The following is a 21,783-nucleotide window of genomic DNA, read 5'->3' as shown; positions in this document are numbered from 1 at the left end:
TGAAATGGGGGGGGGGGACAAAATGCAAACTCAGTTTCAAGAGGAAAATATGATGCATTAAAAGATTCACAATACTGCCCAGCTAGCATGGCTCAGTGGTTGAGCATCCACCTTTGAACCAGGAGGTCACAATTCAATTCAATTCCTGGTCAGGGCACATGCCCGGGTTGCTGGCTCAATCCCCACTGTGGGGCATGCAGGAGGCAGCCGATCAATGGTTCTCTCTCATCATTGATGTTTCTCTCTCTCTTTCCCTCTCCCTTCCTCTCTGAAATCAATAACATATTTTTTAAAAAAGATTCACAATATTGACTATCTAGTTATATATGTTACTATGAAAATGGCAAACCATCAACTAAAAATAAGGGGCATAAAATTATAAAAATACATGTCAATGGGCTCCTTAGGATGCTCTCAAGAAAAATGGAAGAGGCAGGTAAGGAAGCATCCCGGTGCTCAGCTGCCTCACAAAACACCACGTGAATTCTATGAAAAGCATTTCGTGGCTGGAAAAAGTAAAAAGCACAATAAAAAATGTTAAAATTTCCTTTTTCTTCCTTTCTGAGAGTACACAAGAGTGATTTTTTAAAAAGTAGCTGATGCACATTTTGTGAGCCGGCTAGTGCAAAGAGCCTGTGCAGGGCTGGCTTGGAGCAGTACCCGGAGTCTCTGCAGGGGTCCCCGAGATGCTTCTGGTGAGGCCAGAATGGGCCGCAATGGTGACATGCAGCAAGAGTTCGGCTCGGTTCATTAAGCTCTTCACTAATGTCTTCGTTTTAGCCAGTGGGTGCGAGGGTTTCTGAATAAGAGAATTCACTTCTTGTAGGAACTTCTCCCTATAAAGAAAGGCTCAGGTGCATTTAGTCATTCTCTAGTTTACCAAATCCAAAGTTTTTTTCATTACAAAATATATGAGAAGATAGGCGGGAAACTAAGCAAAAGTCAACTGATCAATATTGCTCACCTCCCCTTTTCCCCATCAGAGGGGAGCAGGGCTATAAAACTGTGGTCAGTTTTAGTTCTTTCTGCCCAGTTTCAAATGCCATGGTGCTAACTTTTGAAGGTTAAAATAAAAATTCACACATCTAAAGTATTTCGTGAGTACACACTCTTTTATAAAATATCTGTTGAGACTAGATCTTCACATTTTTTGAGCACCAAGGGAATAAATTAGCTTTGCATAGTTATTAACATCACTAACCTCAGTGATAGGACCATGTTTTCAAGATCATTTCCATCAAAGGAGACTTCCTTCATTGAACACAAAAGTTCTAGTTCTTTCACTTTGTTCTAAAGAAGGAAAAATCAAGAAAAGATGGTATGTGGGATCTGCAAAGACTGAGTCTTTCTGCACATGTTAAAAGGAATAGAAAATTTCAGGGGGAAAAGCACCCTCTTTGGTCCACATTTCTATGCCAGAAGCACATTTGCAAATTATCACTTGATACTTCAGTGATTAAAAATGGTATTGGCCACTTTCTGAGGATTTTTTTTTCAGTGCTTATAACTCTGCCATTGATTTCATTTTTTTAAGGCTTGAAAGCAAAATTTGATAATGATGCTAGCTTCTTTATAACACTATTAATCAGTTAAAAAACAACTTAACAATCCCTAGTCGGTTTGCTCAGTGGCCAGAGCATTAGCCTGCGGACTGAAGGTTCCCGGGTTCGAGTCCGGTCAAGGGCACATGCTTGCTTTGCAGGCTTGATCCCCAGTAAGGGGTCCCGTGCAGGAGGCAGTCAATCAATGATTCTCTTCTATCACTGATGTTTCTATCTCTCTCTCCCTCTCCCTTCCTCTCTGAAGTCAATAAAAACATATTTTTAAAACAAGGGAGTCAACATGTGCATTCCCATAAAAATAACTTAAGAAGTAATTTATTATTTGTATTATTGACATGTTGTTCTAATACATTTTATTTAACCCTTTTAAAGAATGGGTGCATTTTGGGGTGTGCAACATTTTAGGAAGTGACCTGATTCTATCTCTGTGCACGCGGCATGTACTCGCACCTCGTTGAAGTGATAGTCGTAGAAGAACGGCGTGTTGCTCTCCAGCTTCCCCTGCGCGGCTTCGTCCGCCTCACTCTGCCATTTCTGTTCCAATTCCGCAACACTCTGCCATTGAAATAAAACAGGGTGAACGTCAGTGCAAAAGGGAAACGCTTGCGGCCTACAGATGCCGAGTGCTGGTCGTGATCGTCATAACCATTCAGGTCACTTTGTAAACTTCCTTACATGTCTAGGAATGAAGTGATTTCCAACAGCTATAGGAGACATGCTGGTGTTTAGCCTTCCCTTACCTGCAGCTGTCTCTCCATGGCATTGAGTTTCTTAAAGGTCTCTCCCATAATTTTACACAGTAAGTCATACTCCTCAGCGTGCTCTTCTTGATACTGGAAGTTTATGAGAGACTGCAGTGCATCAACCAAGTTCAGGTGCTTAATCACACATGACACCACCATCTCCTCCATCACATCTGGCTGAATTACCTCTCTGTGATTACAAGGGAAAGTGGTCAAGGATATGCCATGTGCTCACCTTACCAGTACGTTCTTACAGGTTAAAGAACGTAGGCTTTGATTTAAATATATTAAATATTCACACCTATTCCAATAAAGAGGCATGAACATTACATGATGGCTTTCCTATCAAGTTGGCAATAATTAAATATATTTAACTGATAAAACTAACATTGGCTGATAAAGCTGAAAATCAAAATGAATGATATTTCACTTTCTATGATTCATACATTTTGAACTCTAGTCACATTAGAGCTGGAAGAGGTGTCAGAATCAAAAAAGACCTTTGGCACCATTTATCTGCCAATTAATTTCATGCAGTTTGTGTTTCGTGTGTATGGATGTTGGGCTGAAAGCAATGGTGCTTCTGTATTTTTTTCATTTTAAATGTCATCTATTCTTTATATTTTTCTCTGAAATAGGCAATCTTGCCTCATTAGGCAGAGCAGAGGCTTGCAAAATAGGGTTCACTTTAAACAAGAATACCATGAAGACATCTGTAACTGCAAGAATTCTAGAATAAAGACCCCTCCCTCACCATCTCTTTAGGCATCAAAAACAAAGAAACACCGCTTGACTCTATGGAAATGAAAGTAGAAGATAAAGCCACCTGAGAAAAACCTAGAACTTGTCAAACTGTAGCATGCATCAGAATCATATGGAAATATTGTGAAAACAGATTATTGGGCCCCATCCTCAGAGGTCCTGGTTCAGCAGGTGTGAAATGGGGCCCAAGAACTAACAAGTTCCCGGGTGATGCTAACTGCTCACTACAAGCCCACACCAGAGTGCCATCTGGGATACTTGGTTAACAATCATTAAACAAACATTAAATTAAAGGTTCATTTGCTAGACTATAAGAAAGTTACCCCCCTTCAACTATTTAAACATGTTTTTCATTGGAAAAATGAAATGCTATACAGAAACATACTTTATGCTTGGTCTAAATTGAGGTCTAGCACGCCCAGAAATTTCCCTGAGCTTTATCATGATTCCTGGAGGCAGCCTGATCCGGGGCAGATCAAAGTAGCTTCCAACTGGAGGCACGAGGACGTCAGAGGGGTAGGTGAATTCTCTGTCTTCCTCAATGGTCAGAGGCAATGGAGACGGGCTTGGAGTAAGGGCAGGGGAGATCACGCCATTGGCTTCCACCTGCCACTGGCACCTGAACAGACAGAAAAGAGGTTCTGCACTTCCTCTTCCATCTGGAAAGCTATTTAAAGTTTGCAGACAAATAAAACATGAAGGATCACATTATGTATTTATTCACTACTTAAATATGCTCTAAAGAAAATGAGCATGTTATACAAAACCACATCTTTGGAAATCTACCTCCTTCCCAACATTTCATCATGAAAACTTTAAAACATTTTAAAAGCTGAAAGAATTACATGGTTATCAGCCATATGCCCATTGCCTAGATTCTCAAATAAATATTTTGCCCTATTTGCTTTATCATCCGTCTACCCATCCTTTTGGGGATCCTTTAATTTAATTACACAATGACACCCACGGGATTGTCAGGCAGTGTTTGATCATCCGGCAAACACTAAAAGTCGTTTTCCACATCAGGTCATTCCTCCTTTGTGAGCAAACCAGCCCCAGGTGAGCCGTTTGTTACCTTTGTAAAAGTTTGGACCGCAATAGCTCCTGACAGGCTTCTTCTTCTTTGGTAATTTCTGGTCCATTGTACAGGATTCTCAACATGGAGCAAGCTAACACGGACAGACCTAAAGCCAGGTCTACCAGAAAGGGCAAGCCTCCTGACACATCCTCCGAAGACTCCTACAATGCAGACGGGGCAAACCACACTGGTCAGTGCACATGCTAGAGCCCCTCCACCTGCACTCACCACACTGCACTGCCCCCAACCAGAGGGCTCACAGAGCAGCATCAAGTACCACTGCTATGGGACCCAGGGACAGCACCCAACCATGAGCAGAGAGATGGTGGCACTGGAATGACCACAGAGTGAAGTCTCAACACAGTTCTGGAGAGAGAAGAGCCAATAAGACTCCATATTAGAAACAGCACAGATCCCATGCACTAGTGTTTGGGTAACTCCTCTGCTGGGCCTACCTGGGTATAAGTCACTATTTCGTTTTGTCACCTCCATCCTGTGCTCAAACCAAGATGTTGTCAGTGATGACAGAGAATTCATTCAATAGCCCTGACTGGTTTGGTTCAGTGGATAGAGTGTCGGCCTGTGGACTGAAGGGTCCCAGGTTCAATTCCAGTCAAGGGCATGTACCTTGGTTGCAGGCACATCCTCAGTAGGGGGTGTGCAGGAGGCAGCTGATCAATGCTTCTCTCTCAATGATGTTTCTAACTCTCTTTCCCTCTCCCTTCCTCTCTGTAAAAAAATCAATAAAATATATTTAAAAAAAAATTCATTCAATAAATATTTATTGAATACCTCCTTTGTACCAGCCATTGCTCTAGGAGCTTGAGATACAGCAGAGAATAAAATAAAGATGCCTGCTCACTCAGCGCTTACATTCTAGCAGAGAAGTCCACTCCAGAGAGTCTTAGCTTGCTTAACCTTAAGTGATCCCCAATCTAAAATACACTGTACAAATCAGGCACCTTGAGGGGCTAGTAAACTCCTACTCCTTTTTTCTTTTAGGTGGGAAAATAATTTATTTACATAGATTCCAGGGTCAGAGGGAGGTGGGAAATAACTATTATGCACTGCTAAAAAGGGTAGATAAAATGTGTACACAGAGTATAACACAAATATAATCAGAGATAGACCTAGTCTAGCAAGAAGAGCCTTTGGGACTAGAATGAAAATAATCTGACCCTACTACTCTTAAAACCCAGAGTCCAAACGCTTAGTGTCTAAGTTTTCTTCGTCCTATGGAAAGACTCTAGATGCAGATCACCACTCCCGGCTTCGAAGACAGAGCCCTGGCCACGGTTCTCTGTGCTGCTAAATGGATCTGAGGTCACAGCTAGTTTTATTCCATAAAACCACCACTTAGTACCAGTAGTCTACGCCTTTCAAATGGAAGAGATGGATGAAACAGTGACTCATATTCTGCCCTGCTTCCAAGGCAAATATGATGTATGCAATCGAGGCACAAAGGAGAAAGGACTATGTCCACAGCAGAGGTTAGTCAAGTACCTGAGCTCGAACTGTGCAAGCAAAGCCCCACATGGCTTTGTCAGGAGTGTTGTGTTCACGGCCACTTCTCATTTCAAAGGAGAAGGTGACTGTATCTCCTTCCACCTTAAAATTTAAGGGGGGGAAAATGCACTTTAAAAACAAGACACAAGGTTTTCAAGAGAGCAATGAATTTCAGAGATTTACTTTCAAAAGGACCACAGCAATACTTCACTCCTTTCCTCACTTGCTTTTTAAATTCAAATTCCATCCCCTCTCATTTGGACATCAACCTTTCAGGTGTCTCTCCTGCCCAGGTGGCTTTTGGGACGAGGCATCTGTGAAGTGGATCACAACTGCCCAATAGCAGGATCAGAGTAAAGATGAAGCAAATCTTAAGCATAATTTTAATAAATACCTCAAATGTCTATTCTTTCTGCCCTCCTCCCCCCTCTTCACATCACCACCTTGCTTGTGCCAATAAGGCAAGCAAATGGCCCGTGTCGTGCAGAACACAGAGGCAGTGCTGGAAGAGCCTGCTCTGTGTGGTAGAACCAACACAGTGTTTGAGAATCAAAAGGCAGGAAAAGAGAACAGCTTAAAGTGCTGTGCTGATCTGGCATTGGATGCTTGGGACTAGCCCTCTGGAAGAAACTCATTGTCTGTGGCTGAATTAGAGCGGGTACATAATGTATATGAAGATAAAGGCTCTGGGAACACACTTGGGAGAAGTTTGGGGGTCTTAATGGGTTTTTCAGTTCATATTCATGTTCTAGATAGGTATGTGGTATTTCAAGGGCCCAGATCACAGAGCATGGCTCAAATCTTATCAGTCTCAGAATGGATCATCATTTTTGCTCCTAAGGCCCAAATTCATCTGCAAACATTGGTTCCACATTTGTAAACTTCAATGGCCCTGTGGGTCCAGGGCAGCCACAATAAGGGTGTCCTTTCTCAGAGAAGAAGTGAGCTGGAAGAACTAGCAGTCCTTTTAGTGGCCAGGGAAGGAAATGCTGTGACCACCTCAGTCCATGCAGTAACCTGTGGGACAGGCTCTGCAGTGGACAGGGGTCTGATGCCCTGCAAGGGAAAGGAGGGTCATTTTGAATGAAGTAGTGACTTCACAGGCCTGGCAAGGCAGCCCCACCTCAAAAAATCCCCTGTGGCAACGTTTTCTGGAATTCTAGTTAATATACTTGGGCCCGTGAGGAATATAAGTTCATTTTTCTTTTCTATGAAGTGAATGTGACTGGATACCATACCTTCACCAAGTCTTTCGGCCAACCAGTTCCTAAGACACTACGGCTGCCGTATCCCAGTGTATTGCCTCCATACTCAGCAACCTTCCTACTGTTTGTGTTAGGCCCCGCGTATATCACCAACTTCAAAACAGAAAATATACTGTTAGACTGTAAAAGAAAAACAAAAACAACATCTACAAATAAAAAGGCTGCAGAAAATGTTTGTTTAAAAATACATTTATAACCAGGCACTGAAGTCATAATATAACTAATATTCCCTGATTTTTTTTTAAAGGTACAACTGATATTAGTTTGAATGCAATTAACCATTGGTATTTACAGGGCAGCTACAGAATAACAAATATTATCACAATTTAATTGACTTGGGCACTTCACATTGAAATAGTTATACTCAGTTAACATATATATTTTTAAATAGCTCTTTGAATCCTAAATAACTACATATAATTCATTAATAAAAGGTACAGTTTGCCCCCTTAAGTCCTCCCCAAAATTAATAAAGTGAGCAAATACAGGTAAAAAGATGGTTATATCTCATACAACAACAAAATAAAAGCAAAAAACAAAACAACCCAAAAACGTCAATGAATGAGGATTTTAAAAATGCAACAAATTGAAAATAAGCCATATATTCTTAGAATGTTGCTTCATGGTATAAAAAGAAAATGACACAGATTTGGGCAGAAAGGGGGCTGCTTCTTGGATCAGTTTTCATGTATCAACGCTTTTCTTCAATAAAGGCTCTTCGCTGATATCCAATTAACCACCTTTCGAATATAGAGGTCGTGTGGCATTCAAATACTCTCACAGGAAGAATAAGGCTCTGGCTTCTGTGAATACCAAATCCTGTCTTCAAACATGTACTGACAGCCTCTGGCTGCATCAGAGAGATCAGTTTGGATCTAAAAGCTGCACTTTTAGTCCTGGACACTTATCATTTTGTGACTTTGTACCCTCCTGACACCAGCGGGACCACTGGAAAAGTATATGTTTCTTCTATCCATGTAGTGAGCATCCCTGTACCTCCACATTTAACACTAGTATCTAGTGCAGGTGCAGGTCAGCATCCATCAGAAGATGCAAATTACTGGCTTTTAATGGAGAAACTTAATGACACCAACTAAAATGGCAACTCTTCCATTTCTATTTTAAATAGTCATTATCGTTTGAATCTAAAACATGGGGGTAGCTGATGCCAGGGGCTATGAAGTGGTGTAGACTGATGCCACTTTTTTTTAAAATCTTTTTTTTGAGAGGCCCACCAAAGACTATTTTCTAAATTCTTTTGTTTGCAGATATGGTGATTTGGGGGGCAAGTCTTAAGTCCCTCCTGACATCTGGGAATCTTCACTAGCCTAAAGATAATAGGGAAGAGGATTCTATAATTTGCTAGTAGTGTGTTCTACTGTTTCATTGTATATTCAGTTAAGAAGTCCTTTATTCTTAACCTAAGTATCCCCCGGGATATAAGACCAATTGCCCTTACAAAGTTCAGGAAGGAGAGATATAACAGACAGCTAACAATCTACATAAAAATAGTCCTGTGTAAGTACAAAGCTATTAGATAATCCTTCAGTTGTTCTTTTATATGTTACATATCACGATTTCATTAGCCTTTCCTCATAAGTTCAGCATAATGGTTTATAATGTAACAATTATAAACAAAAGAAAACATCTCAAGCCCTAAACACTTCCTTTTACTTATAATTTGGTTTGGCCACCAGGTTGGAAACTACACCTCCTTCAAGTATGTGGAAGTGGAGTCTCCTGAGACAATGGAAGAATAACCTAAACAAAGACAAGCCCTAACACACCTGAAACCCTTCTAAAAGGACACCTTCTCCCCAAAAGATACATGAGAAGCCCCAAGAATTGGGCAGTAAGACCTTCCTAGATGAATGGACACACATCTACAGGAATTCCAAGCACAGAGGGAGGCAGGAAGTAAGCAGAACAAAAAGAAAAATTTCCTTTGACTCGGATCTAAACTTTGAAAACTTACAAAAGCCCACTTTCAACATGTTATTAAAACACTGTTCTTAGACCCCAGAGGTGCTGGCTTTTTGACTCCCCCAATCACTACCTTCAAGGCATTATCTTAGGGAAGCTCTCCTAAGAGATATCTGCAGACAGAAATACGTCAAGAATGATGACAAGCAGCAAAGGAAAATAAGAAGCATATAAAGATAATCAGCTTATTAGCGGTGGAACCAATTCTAAAGCGGTTCTTGCTTACTTTGTCATAGTCATATTGTGAAGAGCATCTGCTATCGAATCTAAGATACAGGCAGCGAGCTCCTGGGATGTGGACAGTCTCTTTAAATTTATAGTTGTCTCTGACAGGATGGACTGTTTCCACAGTCTTGCCAGCAGCCCATGGAGCAGGAATCTTTAAACCAGTGAGAAAGCCTGGCTCTTCCTTCTCTTCCAGCATCCTACAATCAGACAAAGAGAACATGACTAGTTTAGCAGCAAGGACAGGAAGAAGAAAATTAACACAGTGAAATAGAATAGGTTAAGAACTGTCACTTTAATTTTCCACAGCATGCAGTATGACAACATTGTGGCTTCGGAATGCTTGATATCAGTGGCGATCAGAAACATTTTAAAAAATCCTACATATTAGGTTCTTTTTGTTGTTGTTGTTATATAATATATTTGCATTTCCCTCTCTTTTTTCAAGGCGGAAGTCATACCCAAGAGACCTCGCCAACTCTCATTTAAAGTTACTCAGGGGAAAAAAAAAAGAAGATACTGTAAGCATTTAAATTGGCCGGTTTCCAAATCCCACAGGATCAGCATCCTATAAAGGTTCCTTTTGTTGATATCGGAACATCAATTGCTGAAAACTCCATAAGTCTATGCAACTACTTTATACTGTAATTTTTACTTCAGAAAAGTATCTTCAAAGTTCCTCTTATCTATTATAATTGAACTCTCAAGGATGTCACAGCCCCAGGTTGTGGGATACAAACTCCCAATCCTGCATTTAGCTGCTGTGGAATTCTCTTTCAGCTCTGTGCTATCCAATATGGTAGTTACTTAGTCAAAATATGGCTACTTAAATTGAATCTAAATTAAATACAATTTAAAATTTAATTTCTTGGTCACATTAGTTACACTTCAAATACTGGATAACAGCATGTGGCTGTCGCCAACAGTACTAGACAACAAAAATACACATTTTCATTACTGCACAAAGCTCACTTGGATAGCATACTGCTCTAGAGAAACCCAGAAGTCCTTCCTTTCTGATCAATGCTTTTAAAGACAACTTTAGTGAGATGTAATTAACATATAACAAATTGCACTTTTTTAAAGTGTACAACTTGGTAAGTTTGGACATATGCATACACCTGTGAAATTTCCTCCTTCTTCTTGATAATCCAGACCACTTTGCTTTCTGTCACTAGAAATTAGCTTGCATTTTTCAGAGTTTTATATAAATAGAATTATATAGTATACCAGAGGCCCGGTGCATGAAATTCGTGCACTCAGCAGCGGAGAGGGGTGGGGGGGTTGTTCCTCAGCCTGACCTGTGCCCTCTCGCAGTCCGGGAGCCCTTGGGGGATGTCCGACTGCCGCGGAGGTGGGAGAGGCTCCTGCCACCACCACTACGCTCACCAGCCATAAGCTCAGCTTCTGGCTGAGTGGCACTCCGCCTGTGGGAGCGCACTGACCACTAGGGGGCAGCTCCTGCATTGAGCTCCTGCACTAACCCCTGGTGGTCAGTGCGCATCATAGCGACTGATCCTTCTGCTGTTCAGTCGATTTGCATATTAGCCTTTTATTATATAGGATACCTTTTGTGGGGGTTTGGCTTCTTTCACTCAGCTTAAGTAGTCTAAGATTCATCTGTGTTGTTGAATATGTCTATAGTTCATTCCTTTTAATTGCTGAGTAGGATTTCATTGTATGCTTATACCACTGTGTGTATATATCCCCTCACTTGTTGATGGACATTTGGGGTGTTTCTTGCTTTTGGGCTATTCTAACTAAAGCTGTTATAACCTTCAATACAAGTCTTTGTCAGAATCTATGCTCTCTTTTCTCTAGAAGTGAAATAGCTGGGTCAGATAAGTTTAACTTTTTGAGAAACTGTCAAACTGTTTGCCAAAGTCATCATGTTTTACATCCTCATCATTAATATTTGACAATTTGTCAATTCTGAACTAATCTCTTGATCGGTGGAGAAATTTATTCTAACCTGCTCCTATAAGACTACAAAGCAATTCTATACTTATCTGTAAAATTTTGTCCCTGAATTCTCTTTCTTTTTTCAGTTAGATGATTCTCGCTAAAAATCACTGTTGTAAAAGAAGCGCTAGGCTTTCACCAGAAGAAAACAAGGCAGGGGTTCCTGCGAGGAAGCAGCATCGCTCACCTCTCATCAGGGAACAGCCTGCCCTTCTGGTCTGATGCACCACATGGGGAACAGCCCACCTCGGCAAAAACTGGACACTGGGTTTTAAGCAGCAAAGCCGTCTGAAACACAAAACCATCATCATGTCTTAAAGTGCTTACGTCAGTTATCTGGATGGTACCAGAGCCAAACTTAGAATTATCACTTAAATCATCTTTTTGCAATCCTAGTCTGCCCTCTTTCACTAAAAAATGCTTTGCTACTTAGACCATTTAACGTCATTTTAATCAATGCTGGAATGGAACATATTTATATTGGTTACCGATAGCCACCAAGAACTCAGAAGACAAAATATCATGGCAGGATCTCAGTAGCACTGTAGATTAGCACTTTTATAGCTGACTAGCAATTAGTATTTGCTAAAGGATTGCAGTAAATAATTTAGTCAAACAAATAAAATGTTTTCCTTTAATGTTTCAGTTTACTTTTAAGACACGATGTTTTTCTTCATTTCATTGTTAGTTCCCTTGGCTTCTGAGAGACATGGTTATTTTTATTCTGCCTTCAGCAAATGCACACGGCTGCAGAGCAGTGCACGCTGGCACACCAAGGATCGTACCTGACTGGTATAGAGTACCAGCTGCACTAGCTGAGGCATCAGGGCGTCGGCCATGATCAGAGTCTGCAAATTTGGATGCATCAGGGAAGTCAGTAGCACTGGAAGAAGGTGACCAAGCATGGTAGCTTTGGTAACTTGTTCCAAGCCTTTTAACCTACAAAAAATGTCAAGAAAACGCACTTATGTAATCTCCCAGCATGTGAAAAAGCAACTGACATCATCTTTATCTGACTAATTCTCTTGAATTAGTGAAGCACTTATAGTTGACAGCAATTTAACCCACAAATTTCCCATCTTCTACTACTGAGGAAACAGAAATCTCAATAGATTTCCTCTTCAACCTATGATTTTGCACACACAAAAAATGTTTACATGGTGAATTTCATAGCACCTCTGAAGCGCTTTATAAATGGGTCTTCTAGCCCTGACCAGTTTGGCTCAATGGATGGAGCGTGGGCCTACAGGCTCAAGGGTCCCGGGTTCCATTCCCGTCAAGGGCATATACCTTGGTTGTGGGCACATCCCCAGTAGGGGGTGTGCAGGAGGCAGCTGATCACTGTTTCTAACTCTCTGTCCCTCTCCCTTCCTCTCTGTAAAAAATCAATAAAATATATTTTAAAAAAAGAAATAAATGGGTCTTCTAGGTAGGCAAATGGCTATTCTAGGTAGCTACCATCTGCAGAGCTCCCTTGGCTCTGGGGCTGCCCTGAGTCTCTGACAGCAAGAAAATGAGTGGCTACACCACCAGTTCACCTACCCACAGAAGTAACCCCCACTTTTGCCTAGAGAAACTGGCTTGTGTGGGGTACAGAGGCAGGCAGATTTTTCATTTGATTTTAAAATCACCCCCCCCCATTTTATTGAGATCTAGTTGACATATAAAATTGTATAAATTTAAAGTGAACAATGTAATGACTTGATATATCTATATATTGTTAAATAATTACCTAGGCACAGTCTTTTTTTATTTTTAAAGAATTTGCAATGGCCGAAACCGGTTTGGCTCAGTGGATAGAGTGACGGCCTGAGGACTGAAAGGTCCCGGGTTCGATTCCGGTCAAGGGCATGTACCTGGGTTGTGGGAACATCCCCAGTAGGAGATGTGCAAGAGGCAGCTGATGGATGTTTCTCTCTCATTGATGTTTCTAACTCTCTATCTCTCTCCCTTCCTCTCTGTAAAAAATCAATAAAATATATTTAAAAAAAGAAAAAGAATTTGCAATGCCTCTTTTTTTAAAAAAAAAAATATTTTTATTGAGTTCAGAGAGGAAGGGAGAGGGAGAGAGAAATAGAAATATCAATGATGAGAGAGAATCATTGATTCTCCTGCACACCCCCAACTGGGATCGAGCTTGCAACCTGGGCAATGTGCCCTTGACCGGAATCGAACCTGGGACCCTTCAGTTTGCAGGCCAATGCTCTATCCACTGAACCAAACCAGCTAGGGCACCTAGTCATATTCTTAACATCCTAATCTTCTGCTAGAAGAATTAAGATATGTGACTTACCCAAAGAAAGATGTGGGTTAGGTAAGTTCTCTAAGACTACTTAGGATATTGGGATTGAAACCAGAAACAGAGCTCAGATCTCCCAGGCTCTCAGACTGTATCTCCTCCCAGGGCAGATCTGTACCACTTGCCAACAGTGGACCTTACATGCCTTAACAAGCCCAAATGCAACATTGTTCTCAGTTCCACCCTGCCCACCTACTCCCTGGGAGAGCCTCAGAAACAGGGACGTAGGGACAGATGGGTGCCTGAAGGAAAAGTTATACTGCAGGATTGTTCTAGAGCAGCATCTCTAACGTTAAAACCATCAACACGCATGGTATGTAAGTCATCTTTAACAGCAAACCACAGCAGAAATTTTAATGGGGAGAACTGAGAAAAGGCTTTATTCCTGGGGATGAGACGTTCATCCTATATATAGGTCACTCCTATGTCTGGAGCAGTAAAATTACAGTAAAATCTTAGATATCATGTCACTGTTATCCTTTGCATAGCAGTTAATTGTCAGCATCACTAAGTCACTGCTACCTCCCTAAGGTGCTTATCATGAGAAACTAAGTGCACATGGTGCTGAGCTAGGGACTAATGAAGGTACAAGACCCGAAGGTCAGAGCCGATGCTGCCCCCACAGCCTTGCTGCCCTTAGTTCACGACTGTTAGCCCAATCACACCTATAAACACCATTACTGAGATCTAATTGACATATAAAATTGTATAAATTTAAAGTGAACAATGTAATGACTTGACATATCTGTATATTGTGAAATGATTACCTAGACACATTCTTTTTTTTTTTTAAAGAATTTGCAATGCTTCTTTTTAAAAAAAAAATTTTTTTATTGAGTTCAGAGAGGAAGGGAGAGGGAGGGAGAAATAGAAACATCAATGATGAGAGAGAATCACTGACTAGCTGCCTCCTGCACACACCCAACTGGGGATCGAGCCCACAACCTGGACAATGTGCCCTTGACCGGAATCGAACTCTTTACCATTCAAGAGTTCTTTTGCACTTGGCTTTGAAACACCTGCCCTTTCAACTTATTCTCACAAAAACCCTGTATATTAACTGAATATCTGATAAAAGATTTCACTTTCATAATCAAGTTGTTCTTCCTGAAGGGCAGCAGGTCACAGTTCACAATCCTTTTCCTCACCTCTGCTCACGGTCAGGTATGTCACTATTTATGAGGGCGGTTGTGACCTGCTGTAGCATTTCCAACACTTCATCACATCCAGTCAGGATCTGGGTGGCAAGAGCCAGAATACTGACCTTGAGCTCCTAGGTAGAAAATACCATAGTGTTATTTTTAAGCTTTGTGATGAACATGCACTCACAATGACAACATGAAATGACATATTTTATGATGCATTTCCAAATTAAATAATGAGGTGGCCAGAATAAGCCCAAAGCAGTAAGTTCCGCTAGGATGGGAAGTGGTAATGTGATTAGGGAGGCTAAGGTCGGGAGTGCTGACAGAAATAGGCAGTATTTCCTTGGGGGGGGGGGGGGGAGGAAGGGCACGCGAGTCCCCAGGAGAAAGGCATTTCTCCCATCCCCTCCAGCACAAGGGAGCTCCCGGTGGCCAGCCCAGAAAGTGTCCCGTGGAAGAGTGCCTTGGGTAGTGTGAGGAAAGCTAAAGAGAAAAACAGAACAGTAAAAGGCGCATGTAGAGGCGGTGAGTAAAATGAGACAAAAACACAACATTCTGAAACAGTACAAGTGACCTTTTCACTTAATGTTTTAAACCATTACATTTGAGCTAAAAATTAAAGTATCAGGCTATTAAACATTAAAAATAATTATTAGAGAGTTCATGGGGGTACAAACACTAAATAATGTAAGAAACACTAGTTAAGGTCATAGGAATGTTTAGTTTACAATTATTTTCTATTAAAAAATATAACCAAACTAACCCATTAGATGAAATCTGTGTTTTTTATTTTTCCCAGAAATACTAAACAACCCAGTCTATTCTGCCTTTACCAAGATTATTTCTTTCCATGGGTTAAGAATTTATAAAATTTAGCCTTTCAAATAGAAAACACTGGTTTTCATTGTTGGAATTTTGTGGGGTCTTTTTCTTTCTTTTTTGGTGTTATTAAGAGAAAGAGAATTCTGAACTGACCAGACGAGATAAAGCGTCGTTTAAGTGGTACTGACCATCTGAGCCGTCATCTGCTGACTGCACACCTGGCGGTAGCACAGTGCCAGGTATTTTACATGTCTCGTCTCTAATGCTCACAGCAACCTTACAACAGAGATGTTATTGTCCTTTTCTACTGATTAGGAAACTAAGGCAAGAGAAGGTAATGAATAGTATCAGCAAGTTAAATGATTTATTCATGCATTTCTGCCTATTTAAAAACTGATTATATAATGAGATAAACTCATAAATATGAACTAGCATGTGTATGATTTACATAGTACATATACATCAAGGAGTAAGAAAAGGGCAAAGTGTAATGAATTTTATCTTTAACTATGGCTTCCTTGGTTAATTTTTCAGTGTGTTTGGTCAACACTTTAGGGAAGAAGCAATTTTTACTGATTTCTATAATTGTCCCACAAAGATGAAATTCTGAAGAACAATGCAAATACAGCCTTGAGCATCTGTCAAAATTTTAACAATGCTATTAAAGATTGTTGGACTGCTATAAATTGCCATGTGCAAACAAATTATTGAATTTACACAGAAGCTAACTTAAAAATAATTACTGAAAATGAAACGAACTATATAAGGTTCGAAATTATTCAATATGAAGATAGTGAGAAAATTATCATTTATTTAAAGTTATTTGAATAAAGAGAATATAATAAACCGGCCAAAATGTCAAAGTTGTTTAAAATGTTATGCCCCTGGATTTACTTATATTTCTATATATATATAAATAAAACTTTCAGGTGCATATGAGATCACTTGTAAGAGCCATATTTCATAGTTCTTTAAAAAAAGATAAAAATGAACAAAGGCATGAAAAGACTGACAGGAGTACATGGAATGACACATTATGAGAGTGTCACAAATATGGTAACCACTGTGCAATGACATAAAAATCTGTGAAATGAGTGGCCCAATAAAACCTCTCACAAAAATATAAGCCACGTGGTGAAATCCGACATCATAATACACAGAGATATAGCCAATTAAGCTGTGCTTTACGCGCTGGGTAGAAAGCATCGTTAGAATAAAGCTTGGTGTTTACCTGTACCTTCAATGTCTCTCCCTGCAAGGAGTTGTCACTGTCATCATTCTCATCAGGTTTAATCAAAATAGTGTTACTGAGAAGGTGGTTCTGAACTGCCATCAGATAACGCAGGCAGGAGGATGCAGCCTTCAATACAAATAAGGGCATTTAAATGATCTAGATCTACTGAAAGAAGGGATCATGTGATCCACATGTTTTTAAAACATTTCCACAAGGGAAGCAAAAGAGAGAGTACAGAAAACAAACTAAGTTAGTTTCTCAGGTGATTTTTTCCACTTGGCTTTTGACATAGAATTTAATACATTTACCATGACTTTCTACCTTCGGATAATTCTCACTAATCACTCACATACTTGAATTTTTGCCTCTTAATAATTTTCTTTCCCACCCTCCTTCCCCTCCATTGAGAAGACTACCAAAACCTTTAAAAGAATTTTGGTTCTTATCAGTCTCGGTAAAACACTGGCAGTTTAGAAAACAATGCTAAATTTCAAATTAACTGGGAAGAAATCCTCACTATTTAAAACAGAACAAAAACACGACACTTAGAGCAGGAGGCATCCTCTTTAGAGAAAGTATTTCAAGAGCGTTTGTCTAGTTCTGCATTTCCAGGACAAGCACAGCCATCCATGGACCTTCATCAGTTATGTCCACCCCGTACGCACACACCTCAACACAGGAAAATGAAAACAGAAACACTGGGTTCAATTTTACTTTAATTAAAAACATTTTTACTGAGATCTGGTCAAGATGGTGGAGCAGGGGGATACTGCACTCACCTCCTCCCATGACATCAAAATTACAACTAAATTCTAGAACAATCAAACTGGATAAATACATTTTTACTTACAGGCACAGTTGAAAGGAGCTTTTGAAAATCATCTTTAGAGACAGTTTGGCACTTGGTGATTAAGATACAGGATTCTCGTACCACAATCTTCAGAATGTAGTGTAAAAGTTCATCATTTAGTCTTTAAATGCAGGAAAAATGTAACAATAAGATACTGATGGTTTAGTAATAAAATGATACATTTTACACAACTGGCATAAGATGATAAATAGAAGATTCAAAGCTAATTGGGTCTGGAAGCAAATCATCTTACTAAGGATACTAACAGCTGGGTATATTATCTAAATTAAACTAATAGCAACAAAATGGTATCCAAGCATCTAATCCAAGTATCTTATAAACAGCAAAAAACCCCAACACCTTTCTCCCCTCACCAGCTCTAACCACTCCCTCACCCTCTCACAAACCAGCAATTTGGAAAACAATGCTAAATTTCCCTAGGCCCAAGTTACATCACTGATAAAACTGAAACGTGCTAAATGGCAACTGTTATTGTCTTACGACTGATCTATGGTTTAAACTTTAACGTGCTAGCTATACTAGATAGTATAGGAGACTAAAGTTGATCACATTTAAGTGTAAATTAATTACTGAGAAAAACACAAAGAAAGAGCTAGCAGTGACTAAGATAACTGGTGTCACCTGTAATGATCATCGTCCTCGCTGCCAAATCGGTTGTTTTGAAGCTGCTCAGCTAAATTGGTGAGGATCACATCCCGCAGCTGGGAGAGGCCACTGTTCCTCTCTCCTAACACAGAACAAAGCTCCATAAACAACCCTGGTACTTACACTTAGAAAAGGATGTTATTTTTTTTTTAAGTTTTTTAACGAGCAGACTATTGATAACCTAGCACCCAACACCTATACTTACCTTACACAAGCAAGGAACAAGAACACATCACAGCCAATGTGGTGCATCCTGATTTAAGTGGAGTTACCCCATTGATATATCACAAAGTGTGACTTCTAACTCCTTAGATTAATGTTGCTTATAAATGTAGTGTCTTTGGCATGATGAATGTTGTTGTTCAGTCTAACTTTGAAGTTACATTTTTTTAAAATATATTTTTATTGATTTCAGAGAGGAAGGGAGAGGGAGACAGAGATAGAAACATCAATGATGAGAGAGAATCATTGACTGATGGCCTTCTGCACACCCACTACTGGGGATTGAGCCTGCAACCCAGGCATGTGCCCTTGACCAGAATCGAACTTGGGACCCTTCAGTCCGCAGGCCGACGCTCTATCCACTGAGCCAAACCAGCTAGGGCTGAAGTATTTTATTTTATTTTATTTTATTTTTTAAATATATTTTATTGATTTTTTACAGAGAGGAAGGGAGAGGGATAGAGAGTTAGAAACATCGATGAGAGAGAAACATCGATCAGCTGCCTTCTGCACACCTCCTACTGGGGATGTGTCTGCAACCAAGGTACATGCCCTTGACCAGAATCGAACCTAGGACCTTTCAGTCGCAGGCCAACGCTCTATCCACTGAGCCAAACCAGTCCGGGCTGAAGTTGTATTTTAATATGTGGGGAAAAACTGGCTTAGAAATCCCCAAAAAGTCATTATCTTTAATGTTCCTTAAAAATCTACAAGCAGGAACAGTTTCTAAGCTGAGGAGAGAGAAAGGTTTATAGAGTTTGAAGGTACATAAAACATGGTTCCTGTTTCCGATCCAGTTGAAGGGTTGGCATATGTGTAGATACATTTTAAAAATTAATGCTGACTTACAGATATGAAGGAAAAAAAATCTATTATCTTATTATCCAGTTGTTTCCTTAGAGACAAAAAAAAGGATGGTAGTTCAAGGATAATTAAAGAATAATTCTCACCTTCTGTTAAGACCAGCTTAAGTAAGTTATTGATTTCAGTTTCACCTGGGTACAAGATATTTAAACCAGAGCTGAAATGACAGAAAAGTCAAATGCTTTTAGACAAATATTCTAGAAAACCCAAACTCTACTTAAACTTTTATTTTTATAAACATGCCAGTTTGGTTACATAACACTCTGAGGGACAGTTCATCACTAAAAAGCAGCTGAATCTAAATTCATGTTGTGATATAGTCCACTGATGGTTTCCCTATCTTTCTCTTGTCTGTGAGTTACCAAAATGATAACTTCAATGAGGCCAGATGCAGAACTAGTTAAAGAGAATTGCGCTATAAAAAAATCAATGGAGCCAAACCTGCTATATATGCAGGTTGTGCCCTCCAAAATAGCATTTGAGAAGGGGACTTTCTAATTCTCAGCTTTTCCCAAGAATGGTATTGCAAATAGCACCAGAATTTTTTCTTTTTCTTTTTTTTTTTTTAATGAGATTTAACATATAATAAGTATACATGTTAAATGTTAACCTATGTATATACCCATGAAAGCATCACTACCATCAAGATAGTGAAAGGTAATAACCATCAGCCCCAGGAGCTGTCTTGTGGCACAAGATTTTAATTGTTGCCTTAATGGTCTCAACAAAAAGAGACCCAAAGCATGACCTACTGTGGAAGGAAAAATTGCCCTCACCCTTTGCTCACCCCTGTCACATGGTACTTCCAGACCAAGCACTTAGTTCTCTCTTGGTCACTAAATTATATTTGGTCATAATAAGGCTATAATCCTGGATAAAAGCTCATTGTACTAATGTGTATATTAAATGATAATAGACAATGGTACATAAACTCTGCCCTCTTGACTAACAAGGTTTTAAGTAGATTTTTAAAAGGTTAACATGTTGAGCACGTAACTTTGTGTCAGGCCTTATCTTATTAAAATCTCACAAACCTACTTTTATGCTCATTTTATAATGGAGGAAACAGAAGACTTAGGTTATAGCCAGTAAATGGCAGAGCAAAGACTAGAACCCAGGTCTGCCTGCAGCCAAAGCCAGCTTCTTAACCACCCTGCCACACTTTCTCCCAAGTGAGATAAGCATCCACTTATAAACCATCAAAACATCCACTTAATGGGTTTTTTTGTGTCTTTTTTTTTTTAAGATCCAATGATGACGTTAGGTACACAGATGGCGTGGGTCCTCTGGGAGTGGGGCCATAGCCTCTGTCCAGTTGAATTATCCTTTGTTCACGAGGTTCTGACGGATGGGATGGGGGAAGAGATGTATATGCTACCAGCTGGCCAGGAAGATCATGACGCAATGCAAGGGAAGCATTTTGAAGAGAGCGCTATGGAAATTACTTGCTGATTACCTGATGGCAAGGCAGACTTCCTTCTGAATTTCAAGGCAAATTTGATCTTTTGGTGCCATCAACAGCTGCCAAAGAAGCAATCCTGACCGTCGAATAATGTCTCGATTCCTTTCAGTTTGTGGGCTGAAGAAAAATTTAAATACCACCTACAGAAACATAAAGGGCATATCTAAAAGTGTTCATTCTACTGGGGATAAAATTATCCCTCTGGAGAAAGTACACATAGATATTCTTATGAATAGATTTTTAACCACAATCTCTTCTATTGTGTAATGGTATAATTACAGTAAATATTGTATATACATAGATCAGTGACAATGAACTACATATAGCAATACTCCATTAACTGCTGTGCAATGAATATGATGATAATCCTAGTTATAGGATTAGAATGTGGTAAGATGCAAAACAGGAATGTTACTAAATTTTCTTCTGGTAGAAATTAGCTGGCTGAAGCCAAGGTGTGTGTTTCTTTTTTTCTCTAATATCTTATTTATCTCAAAACAGTGTGTTTACCTGAAAGACAACAAGAATGCAGCGTATGATACAGGTGTCTCCATTAACCATGGCCTTCTCCATAATGTCACAAATACTGCTGAGATGGTGAGCTTCGATCGGATGCTGTTTGCCCAGGACACTTGTGATTGGAAGATTTGGGTTGGTAGCAAGAAGATTGAGTTGGTGTATGCACATCGCACCAACGTGGTGCAATAATTGGTTTATAACCTCATTCGTGGTTATAGCCTCTTCTAGAAAATAAAAAGGAAACTCAGTGAGGAAAGACATCTTAGTGGCAGTCCCCACGGAGCAGTCTTTTGACTTATAAAAGGTGCACACGCGCACGCGCTCACACACACACACACACACACACACACACACACACACACACACAAAGAGAGTATCTTGGTTCCTGTCGCTTCAGCTACTGTTAGAGAATCTTTCTCCCTGCCAAAGTCCTGGGGTGAAAACACTTGGGAATTTTCTTTTTTTAAGAGCATAAGTAGCTACCACCCTTTCTATATCTTAACAACTGGCTAAATGCTTTGCATGCATTACCTTACAACATCATTATAAACTTAGACTATTTTAGCCTCATTTTGTAAAGGAGTAAATCAAGAGTCAGGGGGGTTAAGTAACTC

General features: G+C 39.9%; 1 protein-coding gene across 8 annotated transcripts in view; it reads right to left on the bottom strand.

Annotated features, from left to right (window-relative positions):
* Window positions 1-21,783, bottom strand: part of HECTD4 (HECT domain E3 ubiquitin protein ligase 4) — a 156,288-nt gene that overhangs the window by 68,269 nt on the left and 66,236 nt on the right. For 4 of the 8 annotated variants that reach the window (XM_059677155.1, XM_059677161.1, XM_059677156.1 and 1 more), the window contains 18 exons: window positions 21,161-21,393; window positions 20,645-20,790; window positions 19,275-19,345; window positions 18,079-18,184; window positions 17,437-17,557; window positions 16,584-16,712; window positions 14,534-14,658; window positions 11,872-12,025; window positions 11,274-11,374; window positions 9,126-9,324; window positions 6,890-7,036; window positions 5,649-5,753; window positions 4,143-4,306; window positions 3,453-3,686; window positions 2,303-2,495; window positions 2,013-2,117; window positions 1,202-1,290; window positions 661-836 (listed from right to left, as the gene is read on the bottom strand). In XM_059677155.1, the coding sequence (XP_059533138.1) occupies window positions 661-836; window positions 1,202-1,290; window positions 2,013-2,117; window positions 2,303-2,495; window positions 3,453-3,686; window positions 4,143-4,306; window positions 5,649-5,753; window positions 6,890-7,036; window positions 9,126-9,324; window positions 11,274-11,374; window positions 11,872-12,025; window positions 14,534-14,658; window positions 16,584-16,712; window positions 17,437-17,557; window positions 18,079-18,184; window positions 19,275-19,345; window positions 20,645-20,790; window positions 21,161-21,393 (2,598 nt within the window). The remainder of the gene's footprint in view (window positions 1-660; window positions 837-1,201; window positions 1,291-2,012; window positions 2,118-2,302; window positions 2,496-3,452; window positions 3,687-4,142; window positions 4,307-5,648; window positions 5,754-6,889; window positions 7,037-9,125; window positions 9,325-11,273; window positions 11,375-11,871; window positions 12,026-14,533; window positions 14,659-16,583; window positions 16,713-17,436; window positions 17,558-18,078; window positions 18,185-19,274; window positions 19,346-20,644; window positions 20,791-21,160; window positions 21,394-21,783) is intronic. The other 4 variants (XM_059677162.1, XM_059677159.1, XM_059677157.1 and 1 more) reach the window with 3 other exon arrangements.

This window comes from Myotis daubentonii, chromosome 19 (assembly GCF_963259705.1).
Source record: "Myotis daubentonii chromosome 19, mMyoDau2.1, whole genome shotgun sequence".
Classification (NCBI taxonomy): Eukaryota; Metazoa; Chordata; class Mammalia; order Chiroptera; family Vespertilionidae; genus Myotis; species Myotis daubentonii.
Note: the sequence above shows the minus strand (reverse complement) of the source record. Positions and strands in the feature narration are given on the sequence as shown.